General features: G+C 41.5%; 1 protein-coding gene across 1 annotated transcript in view; it reads right to left on the bottom strand.

Annotated features, from left to right (window-relative positions):
* Positions 1 to 12,651, bottom strand: part of LAMA3 (laminin subunit alpha 3) — a gene marked incomplete at its 5' end in the record, with an annotated part of 116,143 nt that extends 103,492 nt beyond the window's left edge. The window contains 2 exons of the mRNA XM_082499123.1: positions 440 to 557; positions 12,604 to 12,651. Of these exons, the coding sequence (XP_082355249.1) occupies positions 440 to 557; positions 12,604 to 12,651 (166 nt within the window). The remainder of the gene's footprint in view (positions 1 to 439; positions 558 to 12,603) is intronic.
* Between the last annotated feature and the right edge of the window lie 305 nt (positions 12,652 to 12,956).

Raw genomic sequence — 12,956 nt, 5'->3', positions numbered from 1 at the left:
GATTTTGCATTTGTCTTTCACCTAGGTTTTCACAAGGAACTCTGGGATCCCATGGGATGAAGGACACTGTAGTTCTGACATACCAAAAAGCCAAAACAAAACCAAAATAAAAATTCACAGAATCACAGAATGGTCAGGGTTGGAAGGGACCTCTGAAGATCACCTAGTCCAACCCCCCTGCCAGAGCAGGGTCACCTACAGCAGGTAAATTCCCAAGAGACTGAAAAATATTGATGTACTGAGTTACACTTTCATTTTTAGTTACACTCTTGTCACTAATTTATTGTGGATAACTACGAGGAGAAATGTATTTGATGTTCACTGTCTTCACTGCAGTTGAAATCTTCAGCAAGCCCCATGGTCCGATTTTCCTGCTACTGGGCGAATGATTAAAGAAACCCATCCACAAAAGAGCAGTGACACGAGGATTGATACTCACGAGCGAAATATTGCCAGGGGGTGTAAGTTCTTCCAAAGTCCACTGATCTTTCTAAGACCCAGAGATCTGGACGAGGAGAATTTGCAAACTTGATAAGGATATACGCAACATGGAAGAGCTGGTAACAGAATATACATAGATCTTATCAGAAGCTTTTTGAACTCTATCAAAGTACAACAATACTGAAACTAATGCCAATAAACAAACACTTTTTCTTTCGTGTATAGCGAAGTTATCCTCTGCAGTTTCATTCCAATTAAAATAATATGCCAGACTCTGAGCTGGCTACCTCACCTGGCAACATGCTCCAACACATTAAGAAAGCTGCAATAGGACCGTGTTAAATGCCATCTCTTACATTTTAGAACAGTTCTGTTTTGCACATGACTGATTGCTCGGGTGTGTTAAGGCTACAGTACTTAACCTTGAAAAGTTAGCATCTCAGCACATCATTGAACTAAGCATCCTGGTACATCTGTGTTGTGTTCCGATCACGCAGTGTGTGTAGTCAAGAAAAATCACCATGACCTAAGAGAAACTGCACACACCCTTTACACTGGGACTCCTTTGGTTGCATTTGACAGTAATCTAAGCCACCTGTTCCCTCACTTTAAGAATATTTCTAAATAATTTTGCCACTTGACAGACTTTCCAAGTAACAGAAGTAAGCCACCCCAGAGTTTTGCGGGTATCAAATAACACAGGAGACATTCTTATCACTGTGTCGTGGTTTGGCCTCAGCCGGCAACAAAGGACCACACGGCCGCTCACTCAACCCCCACAGCTGTGGGGAAAAATTGGAAGAAAAAGGCAAAACTTGTGGGTTGAGATAGGGCAGTTTAACAGAGCAGCAAAAGGGAAGAGAGGACAATAACACCGACAAAGAGATATACAAACGTGATTACAGTACTGTCATGCATTGACCAGACCCGGACCGCCGCAGCCACCCCCGAGAGGCGACTGCCCCCCCCCTCCCTGGCTAGCTCCTCTTATAGCCTGGGCATGGCTCAGGTGGGATGGAATACCTGCCTCCCCTGCCGCATCCCTGGGGAAATTAACCCCATCCCTGCCAGAACCAGGACACACTGATAGCTCATTCATTGTCTGAAACAGCTCAAAAAGCTTCATCAGCTCAAGGTTCCCAAGGCCAAGAGTCCCATCTGCCTTCTTTAGGTGCTCACTGTGTATCACAGTGATAGACCACAGAGAGATAAAGCTCCCAAACACTAGAGCAAAAATGGATTTGACAAGAAAGAAAATCTTACTGTAAGCCTCCTGGGATAGTCTACAGGCATAAAGATCAGAACATCAATAAAATAACCTCTACACAAAAGGATGAACGCAGATTGACTCTAAGGGTCGTTTAGAATCTAAACAACCACAACATGGATATGAGCTGTCAATAAAAGTGATCTGATACTGAGGTACAGTCAATATTCAAGTGAAGCTGCACCGGAATTTCTCACTCGACAACTTCTTGCAAGAGATTTTAACTTTGGTGAGGGAGGCAGGGAGTTACAGTCAACGGTCTGTCAAGGAACTGCTGCCAGAGCCCTCACATCAAATACACCCATGCAGTTTACCTTTGCTCAAACATCACAAATGTCATAACCCTGAAGCTAATACTTCGCACAGGTTATTAGACCCCAAACCACAACTGCATACAAGCTCCCAACCACAAACTGGCAGCAGCATCTGTTGCCATGCCTGCCCCATTCAGCTGCCAGCGAGGACCAACGCAATAGCTGTCATACCAGCTGGGGCCACCATAAGCCCGATGCAAATGGTGAACAACACAATGGAGCAGATACCTGGAAATATTTGTCCCTAACCAGTACTGCACGTGCCGATCCCATGGCCACACGCATATGGCAGTCATACGGCTACATGCAACCTCAATCTTCACGCATCTGTTTCAGACATCAGCTTCTGAATATCAAAAGTATTAACAGAAGAAAGTAAAACCTTCCCTCGGAAGGAATTCAGGGACTTCATGGAGCTTGCTCTCATGATAATACCTCACATCCCAGAAGAAAAAACTGAAGCCTTTTTTATTGTGCATTCACTTAATGCAGTATGTGAAACAACTACCCAGGGCAACTGCCTGCTCTGCGCACACTAAGGCATCGCTGCAGCAGGTGTCGTACATTAAAACCCATTTCAGAAACTGTTGATTTGCTGTATGCTGCTGACCTAGGTCAGTGGAGAGATAACTGAGGTAAAAAAAAAACCTTTCACGTTAACGCTGGAATTTACCCTGCCTACTTAACACAGCCTGGAAAGCACCAACTTCACCTCCTGTGATACTAAGTTGGGTGCCTAAGTAGCCAGACAGTATCTACATGTGGCAAATGACTTACCAGATGACAGTATCGAGCAAAGTAAGTGGCAGCCATTCTGTTGACAGAACCATGACAGAACCAGAACTACGCACAGCCACTGCACAGGTGGAGTAATGTCCTTAAATTACCGATGGACAGTCTCTACTCTGATTGTCACAAACAGGTGAATACTTTGGGGACTGTGGCAAAATTTGCTCTTACTGAGTTTCTGTGACTCTTTGCCTGAGTAACTTCTGCTACGTGACTGCTAAGTTTCAGAGTAGTGATATTGGCCGTAGGACTCTACATGTCATCCAGTATGGCCATTCAGCCCAAAGACTGGTATCCTCCCAGGAAAGCATCATAGTTCTGAAATTCCTAAAAAAAAAAATAAAAAAAAATGCTGCATGTGCTTGGTTTTAGCCAGCTGAATCTCTCAAGGGGCATTGCCCTGTTCAAATCAGGTTTGGACTGAGCAGGCAGCTGCCTATCCATTAGAATTCTTGCTTCCCCTACATCTTAAGGCCTTTGAGAGTCCCATCCTTACATGCACGTTAACAAGTATGGATAACACTCCGTGTGTTGATCAATACAGATTTAATCACGACAAATGGTTTAGAAAGCACGAGAGGAAGGAAAAGAAGCATATAGAAAAAGTGCCTGCCTTCTCCAGGACCCCGTTGCTTGTAGTCACATTGTGGAATCATTACAACAATGACCTTCAACCTACTCTCCAAAAAAAGCAGATGACATCTGCTTCAGCTTGTGATACAGTTATTATATTCTTTTACTCAGATGCTACTCAAAGTGCTGACACAGCCAGTCTCATCTCTTCTCTCATAACAGGTCATACCTTCTCATAAGCGTGAGCAAACTAGTAGCAGTGAATTCCATTTCCGCAGTGCTTCCACACTACGGAAGAAATATGAGACAGGCTCCCTTATACATCAGTGTCACCCTGGGCTATAGGCATCTGCTTTCAGAAGCTTCTAAAGGATAAACTGGCCAAAATGAAGGCACACAACAGTAAAACAGCTGAATCAGCATGTGGCACCTGCCAAACACCTGTATGCCACATCTCATATGCAGCTGTGGAATTTGTTTAAGCCTATGACCGCTTGTGAATATGTGTGAAGTTGAACTACTGTCCAATATATGTACTATATCAGGAATCCCTCAACACACTCCTCTACCACGTCTGCCGGTGCAAGTACTGTCTCCCAGCACCACACTTTGCATACTTCCATGCAAACCACAAAATGGAAGAAAAAAATGTATGGCAACTTCAAACTACTGCTGCATATATGAAAACCCTCAATTCACATGCAGCTCACCTTACATCTCATAGTCTGAAATACTGCTCGGGTTTGCACAGTCACTTTTGGGAAAAGGATAGGTCTCGATAAAAATTAAATTAGTGTTAGTTCATGACAATGTATCACAAAAACATAGTCACCGATCCTATCATCTGTCCTGGTTATGACTTCATTCGTGTGCCAATGATTTGGTCCTGACCTGGATCAAGGATGCAGAATAGCACCTGAAAATCTGAATTGCCACCATGGTTGAATACTGACCAAGTTGGTGAATGGTCTCTCTCCAGATCTGATGAGGCAACAGTGGAAGAAAAATATTCCTTAGCTCAGCAAATAAATCCTAGCTAAAGACGGAAGAGTAACCTTGCTGACGTAAGACCCAGAAAAGCAACCACTAAAACCAATTTTAATCATGTATTCTAAGCTGGCATTTCACTAATTTAAATCTTGACCCCATTGCACTGACAGAAATAAGACCTACCCTGAAATAAAGGCATAATAAACTCAAAGCAGTGTTTTTCTTCAGTCATTCAGTTTTGGGGAAAAAAGGAAGTGAGTTTCTTCATTTTTGAAAAAAAAGTTTATTTGGCTGCTTTAAAGTCAATTTTCTTTCATTAAAAATCCAACCATGTTTCAAAAGGAGTGTTAAAAATGTAAGTTAGCATTAAAAATAATGGCTCTTTTGGTGCAATTATATAACAGTAAAACAAAAATTCACCAAAAAATCTGAAATATTGTTTAATCAAAATTCTGTCAGTTTTCTTATATGAATAAAGAATTAAGTTTCAAAGTAAAGACAGTATTTTGTTTCCAGTAATGGAAACAACCCACTCTGGAAATTCATGCTTGAAAGAGGATGTATTCCTGTAAATGTCCCAACACCATATCCTGCTGTAATCTACCAGCATGGGTCAAATATGATGGATTGTCAACAGCTGGAATTTAACCAGTTCCATATTGATGTGACCTTTTCCTGTTCACTCGAGCTTGTTCAGATTTGAAATGTTTTTGCAGGCAGTGGCCTTGAAGATTTATAAAAACTGAGATAAAAATTTAAAAAATCATCCAGTAGAATGAGCAAAATGTCTTGCTCATCTGGGAATGGAAATTACAATTCAGTGTTCGGATATTAGCCATATTACATTATAAAGACAGAAACATTTCTATAGAAGCCCTTACAGGTGAATTTAAGACTGTCTTAAAAGAGCTCATTTAAATTGAATGAGAATCACACTGTACCATTATTGTTGATGATACAATATTCATGATCTCTAACAGCATGCATACTACTTTTCTTAACCCGACAGAAAGAAAACTTCCTACGATCCATTGCATTCTCACGAGAATTCTAAAAGTTACAATAATAGCAATTAAAAATATTTTCTCTGTTTTCTCCTGAAAAGTTTAAACAACTCTTTAAATAGAGAAATAACCAAGATTTTTTTGAATCATATGCAAACGGAAGAAAAATGTGCATATACAAAAGTATAGTATATTTTCCTCCATTCCTACCACCATAGACTCAATACAGAACACTAAAATACTGGAATGACTTGTTAGTTAAATGCTGGACATAAACTAGTACAAAAGAAAACCACAGTATGTTCTGAACAATCATTATGCAGTGTGCTGCACATGCAACAAAGGACTGTTCTCCCTTTTTGGCTCATGAACAACAAAAATTCCTGGAGTGTGGTACCAACAAGAACACAACTAGACCCAGGTAGATCACCTATCTGAGGCATTCTGTGTATCTCAAGATACGTTCAAAGAGATACCAACAGCAACCTCTCTTCATGTAATCTGAGCTGTAGAAGTACAGAGAACAGCTGTTTCCAGCACAATAGTATTTCCTCAGACTGTATCGGCAGATATATCTACACCACCAAAACTTCCTTCAACGTAATGACTGTTCTTCTAGGCTTCTGGCGTTATCTTGAATAATGTCACTGGGGCTGGCATTGCAGATTACGCAGAAGATAGTGAGGTCCCTGCACTAAAGGACATCTGCGAAAGACGCCCTGCATTAGCAGACACGCAACTTTTCCCTGCTTGCTGGGGTATGTTAATAAAGTGAGAAAGAGGCAGAAATCTGATGATCATTCAGTACCTAAACTAAACTTCTCAGACGTGGACCGATGCAGGAGTGGGATCCAAGGAAATATAAATCGTGCTTAGCACCTGCTCCAGAACACACTGACTTCACAGGGTTAGCGTGTGTGTGTAATGAAGCCTTAAGTTCTTGAGCACTGATTTTTCTCAAAGACCAAGATATAAACATAACGATCTATTTAAATGAAATAAAAATCCCATGTACTCTGGTTAAAATGAAAGGCTTTGATTTCTTGTGGTTGCAAAGACGTCAGCACCCCCTTTCCTCAGTAACCTCTCAGTAGGAAATGAGGCACCTTTGTAGATCCAGAGCCTTAATAAAACACTCCTGACAGTCAGTATTTGGCAATCCCCGACGACGTATTTTGCAGATGAAACCGTAATACAAAAACAAATGCCAACTAGAGAGAGCTGACCCAACCTTTCTGGCAGTTGCCAGCTACTCTTCTGGGTACCTGGACAGCAGGTATAGCAGAGGTGCAGAGAAAATCCCGTGTGGGTAGTATCCGAGAGGCATTAGATCCACTGAATGTGTTCCATCCAGTTTAACTGCACACCCCTGTATGCAGCAACGCTAACTGCGTAAACAGTGACAGTGACTGGAGAGGCTCCCACTGCGTAGCCGAAGTCATTCCTTGCACGCCAGCTTCACAGTCTGGGGTGCAGAAGCCAGGAATAAGTGCAGGACTCCCAACATTGTCCAGTTAGCACTGTACATGTTGTACTCATATCACTTTTTCATTTAACTAGTCACTGATGCTAAAAAGCATATTTAGTTCTGTAAGTCAGTGCCTGCACATATGCCTCACTGACACGTCTGGAGATGTTAAGTCTTTCCTCTGTCACAGTTGATGGGCAGGACCAGAAGGGAGAAGCTCTCCATGCTTCACAGGCAGTATTCAGGAAGGAAGGAATGCTTCCAGAAATGAAAGGGTCGTCCATTGTCCAGGTTCAATCAGTCCTTGGTCCTTTTGCCAAGGCTGCAGGCAAATACATCAATGATGGCCAGTTATTACCCTGAAATTTCTCATGCAGCCACTTTTCCATTGGGATTTGGACAAAGACCAACTCAATGCTCTTAATTATTTCTTACATATGGCCTGTTTCTTCACAGAACACTGAAGCTATTCATATGGGAAAAGATTTGTACGATTCAGACCTCAGTTGTCCAGGAGATAAACAGGGCCTGATGAGGGCTGCGGTCCAAAGTAAAAAGAACACAGTCATACTGTCAGCGCTGGAAGGAAACACAGGGAAGTGTGGAGGGTTGGAGGCTATCAGCAGAGGTTCTGCTTTTACTATATTGAGTTGAAAGTGAGGTATTTAGGACAACGTATCACGAAATGAAAGTAACATGTAGGAATGGGCATAGGAAAGGAGGTGGGAGAAGCAGAAATACAGACATCGAGGGAAGTGAGATCAGAGTGGGAACAAAGACCTTCCTTAAGGGATACTGAAGAAGAATTGGAAGAAGACAGTGTCAGGAAAGTTAAGAGCAAGACTTGAAAGATTTTTTCTGTACGTTTTAAGGATAATGCCAAATTAATACATTTCAAAGCCAATGACATAGATCTATTAATGCAAACATAAGAAAAAAATTACTGAGCCATTCAAAAGGTTTTTAATTAAAGCTTTAAGAAAACACAACACATTGACTACATCTTAAAGGACAGTAGATGAGCAAGAAAGGATGTAGTTAGGGTATTTCCCTGATTAAGGCTGGCAGCTCAGGCCAGGATGAGCTGCTTGTAGTGTGACTGAGGAATAAATAGAGCTTCCATTATCTGATACAACTTTTAGAAACTTTTATCAGACAGCTGCTACTTGATCAGCTGAAGTTGTGTTAATCTAGTTCACAAGCAGATTCACCTTATTGCGGTGTGAGCCAAAATCAAGTAACTTCAAAGTATAGTCTTTTGTGGCATGATCCCACACCAACTTTCTGCACAAACTGAAAAACACAGAACCGTAGTTCTCTAACACAAAGCAGTGCAAGATTCTCTGTGACGTCAGCATCCCCATTTTTGGCTATTGCGGGGCCAATATTGTACCTTCCCCAGACCTAAAAACCCCCTTTCTCCCCAGCATAAGCGAAACCAGCAGAGTAGGGGTCAGAGCTGTGCAGGGATTTCAAGTGGAAGGCTTTGTCTCACTGCTGGGAAGGTTCTGTAGGACCACAAAAGCTTTATGCAGTGGTTCTCATGCCCCAGTTTGTAGGACTTCTCGGTATTATTATAGAGATTACACAATTCCACACCGGAGCTCGGTCTAATTTCAGGGTCAGTGGTAATATAAAGTCTTCAATACCCAAGCACAATGAAGGCAATGACTATTTTTCAGAAGCCCAGTTCAATGCAGCTTATGATAAATCTCCCACCACCTCGACAGTTTCTCCCTACAGGAGAAGAGTCTACAGGACACTGTATATTTTACAGAATGACAGTAATAACTGTAACTTCGAACACTTTTAAGAAATTACGTCAATCTTCTGTAAGTTAAGAACAATTGTTTTTAATAACAACAATTAGCCAAAGCTGATTACTATTCCCAACAAAAAAATGTTTGCAAAGCTATGGACATAAAAGATCACTATCAAATATAAAAATTAAACCTGTAAGAAATAGCTACCATATAAAAGCAACTTAGAAGATGCGCCAAACAGCGAGGCTTTTTTACAAAACGTTTACATTGGCAGATAACATAAAAGCAGAAAGTCCTCCACAGGCCAAACCACTTATCTTAAATTTATGGCTGACTTTCCCTCCGTCCCTAATAAAAGTACTAATTTGGACATTACATTCCACTGTGCGCCTTTAATTTACAACAGGGACTAATAATATTGCTACACAGAAACTATTCAACATGGCAGCGCACAAGACTTCACCGAGCCTGAGCCTTTCAACACTATATTATTGCCACAAAAGCACAGTAAAGAAATGACGCATAACTAAAAGCAACAATAAAATTTGTGGAGTACACTTTTTGAAGTGTAACATTTATTTTTCATTGTACGCTATCATGTTAGCCTGAACCTTCGTCTTCTACTTCTGAAGACAGAGTTCGGAAAAATACCTGGGGGAGTATTACTGTAATACCTGCTGCTGGGCATTAAGAAAGCCAAAGATGAGGGCACACCTGCTAAAATTAGGCAATCCAAAGAGTCAGGGGAAGGGCAACGAACTTCAGTCAGACATGCTGGATTCAGAAGTTTCAAATATGTTGAAAACTACATTGGGAAAATCGGGACCAATTAAAGGAACAAGTGAGGCTTCATTTGATCCAAATATTTTAAACAAGTCAGGAATAGCCACAGTATAAGCAGGTATGTTAACAAGATGCAGAGACTGCCTCGGGGATCAACATTATAATTATTATTCAGAAGGACTGTGATTGATTAGAAATGTAACTATAGTACAGAAAGTCAGAAGGGGAGACAAAGCAGGGCGTTTGCTTTAAGGTTTTTGCTTTTTCTCATATTACAAAGTACAGCAAAATGAGCATTTTTCCAGCAGAAAGACTTAACATCCTGAAGGGATTTTGACTTTCAAAATCACCCCCAACCCTCATGAAACAGAAGCAGCAGCAGGTGGGTGTTCTGTTCCAACCCCATGATGGCGAGCGCTCAAACTTCTATCATGGTGCAACTATTCAATCAAATATTGTCATCAGACCATGGCAAAAGGCTCCACTGGGGCTCCGCTCTCAGTCTTAAAGATATAATGGCAGGAACGCAGCAAATGAAAAGCTTTTGACATTACACTAAGTTCTGCTTCCTCTAATTGTGAATATTTGATGACTGACTTACAACTCGGCCATCGCTTCCCTGCACGCACATGTACCTTACTCTTTGCCACGCTTTGCACGTGCAAAAACCTTTCCATATTTTGTTTGCAGAAAAAGGTGCCTTGTGTCAAAATAAAGAACAGGACAACAACTCAGTGAGGAAAAATGCATCCCTGCTATCTTTTCAGTATTACAGCCTGTGGTTCTGCAAGGTATTTAGGCACACACCTAACTTTAAGAACATTTCTTTTTCCTTAAAAACTAAAACCTTCATTTCAGGTCACTTGAGGGGGAAAATTGCACTCTGAAAATTTCTGCCTCTGTCAACTGCTGAAAAAGTCCGCATAACTAACACACACTAAGCTCTTAATTTTTAGGACCCTGAAATAAGGTAAGGTGAATTGGGGTCTCAGTGCTTACCTGTTCGGTTGAGTAGACTTACTCTGTCATAGTATTTAATTTTTTTCTTCGTTATTAGTATCGTGCACTACTGGATGAATTTGGGGTGTGAGAAAACTAGGCAAGATGTCTAAAGTGGATCTCAAGTTCAAACAAATCCTGAGACTAAGGTTTAACTGACTGAACGCAGCTATGAGATAATGTCTATGCAGTGAAAAAAAAAATAATAAATTCACATGAATCCTACTAAACCCTCGTCCATTCACCAACTAAAATGATCCCTTCCTGATCACAAGACCTGAAGTCATTTTGACCTTTGTCTTGGGTTTCCCTCGTTTCCAAGTAAGGGAGTTCAGAGTCACCTTTCCAAGTGGCACCAGACTGAAGAGGAACCCACAGCCTCCTGCTGAGAAATCCTTTAATAACTACAAGAATTTTAGCACATAGCGGTCGGTCTCCAAGGAGTCCCATGAGAAGAGGGCACACAGTCCACATCCCTCCTCTGAAGGAAGGAGGTTTCTCACAAGTTTACTCAACACACAAAAGATAAGGTGTCTGTCAGTAGGTCCTCCAAAGAAGCAGCGGGAACAGAAGTTCTGGATGGAGCAACGTGCTACAGAAGTGGATGATGATGATGCACAAGCGTTGGTCACAAATACGCTGGACTACACCACAAGACAAATTACAGCCTGCAACCTAATCCTGCATCTCGCACAGACCACTGTGGATGCAAGCAGCTCCGAAGGTAAGGTCTGCTTTACTGGGAAGCGATTGCCTTCCCATGCCTATTCATAGCACCCTGCTCCACACCCAGTGTCCCTACTCTATACACCCAGCCTGAAAGACATGCTTCCCTACAGTTTGCTGGGAAAGAATGACTGAGCAACTCACTTCACAGGAGCACAAGGCATCAGGGGATGCGACACCTCTCAACTGTAGAGAGTAACAGAAAAAGCAACACAACTCAGAGATAGGTCCGACCACTGTGTGCTACGCTAACGTGGATGCTATGGCCTAAAAATTCATCAGCTTCTACACAGCTCTCCCTTCTTTCATGGTACAGTGGAGAAAAGCAAGCTAGAAAACAGACATACTATTCATTTAATTAATAGAAACACAAATTCAAAACCCACAGTAGTTTAGTTTAGCTATTGATATTCTCCATCTTAAGCTGTCTAGCATTTCTGTGCTGTGGGTATACTGGATCCAATGACACTAAATTGAGGTACCCTCAAAATGACAACCATTCTGGTCATGTGAAAGACAGGAGCATTAAAACCCCATGCAGCAGAAGAGGTAAAATGGTTTGCACCCGGATCCCCAACACTACGGCAGCTAAGTCTCACGGAGAACCTCTTTTCCTTAGTTATTTCTCCCCTTGCTGTCAACTAAATTGGCAAAGCCTATTAAAAAAATCCTGGCCTATACAATCAGTCAATAAATAGTTACTACTGTCCAAAATAGATAGGCATATGTGTATTTTGCAGCCCCCAATACATATTTATAGCCATATATTTTCAGCTGGTGTGAACTTGCAGAGCGTAACTGATTTCACTGGATCGGTGCCCAATTATGGCAGCTGAGAATCCATCCCTGTGACTTAAAATACAGATACAGAGGCTTTACTGTCAGCTACTTGCTTGTTGCCTGCAGAGGAAATACAGGTATTCATGTTACTGTCATATTACTAATTCATATTACACTGGTTTTGCTGTCCCCTCCGTTTTAGACCGTGTTATCATTATTTTTCTGTTCTAAGAAACTGTCTATCTTGAAGATCTTGCTGGATGACAGAGAAAGCAGAAGGACCCCTGAGGCAAAAGCAGACTCCAAACGTTATTCTCAAAATATCTGTATGGTAAGAGATCACGAAATACCTCTCTCTGTGGGGGCCATAGAGGAGGAGAACATGAAACGGAAGGCAGAGCCCCAGTTTCAACTGACCAATATCCCTGGTAACCTCAGGTTAACAAATGACAGTACCTGTGCCAGAAAGCAAAAAGTCATTGAATCTCTGTGATGCTGGTGGCAAGAACCCACATCATCAAAATTCCCGAGTAAGATAACCACTTTAACAAAGTTAACTTGGTAAAAAAATACAGAACATAAACCGGACAAAAAAAGCGTGGGTGTTGGAAGTTGAAATCATCAGTTCAAACATCTCTCCCAATTGCAAAGCTTGTACATAAATGCAAGAAATGATCAAACCTCACCCAATAGCTCATGCACTTACCTGTCCCAGATCTAAAGTGACATTGACTTCGTTGTACTTCAAGCCCATAGAAAGAGGGGGGCTTTGCCACCAGCGCTCGGTGCCATCAATTGCGTTGGTTACCGGGTGAGCTTTACTGGGATCAGCAGCATTGCAATAATCACAAAACTGTCCCTGAAACACACACAAATTAAAAAGATAATCTCAGTTGAAATCTTACACATTGCAGACACATGCTGTTGTTAACTGAGATTCTGAACTAGAGCATTGACTAAAAATGGGGTTACATTTTATTTCTCTCTTTATATAGTGCAATTTTTAATGTATAAGGGATTCCCCCGGCAATTAAATTATACATTTGTACCCTGAAACGC

Source organism: Vanellus vanellus (genome assembly GCF_965231255.1).
Source record: "Vanellus vanellus genome assembly, chromosome: 2".
Lineage (NCBI taxonomy): Eukaryota > Metazoa > Chordata > Aves > Charadriiformes > Charadriidae > Vanellus > Vanellus vanellus.
The sequence above is the reverse complement of the archived record's forward strand: the minus strand, read 5'-3'. Positions and strand labels throughout refer to the sequence as shown.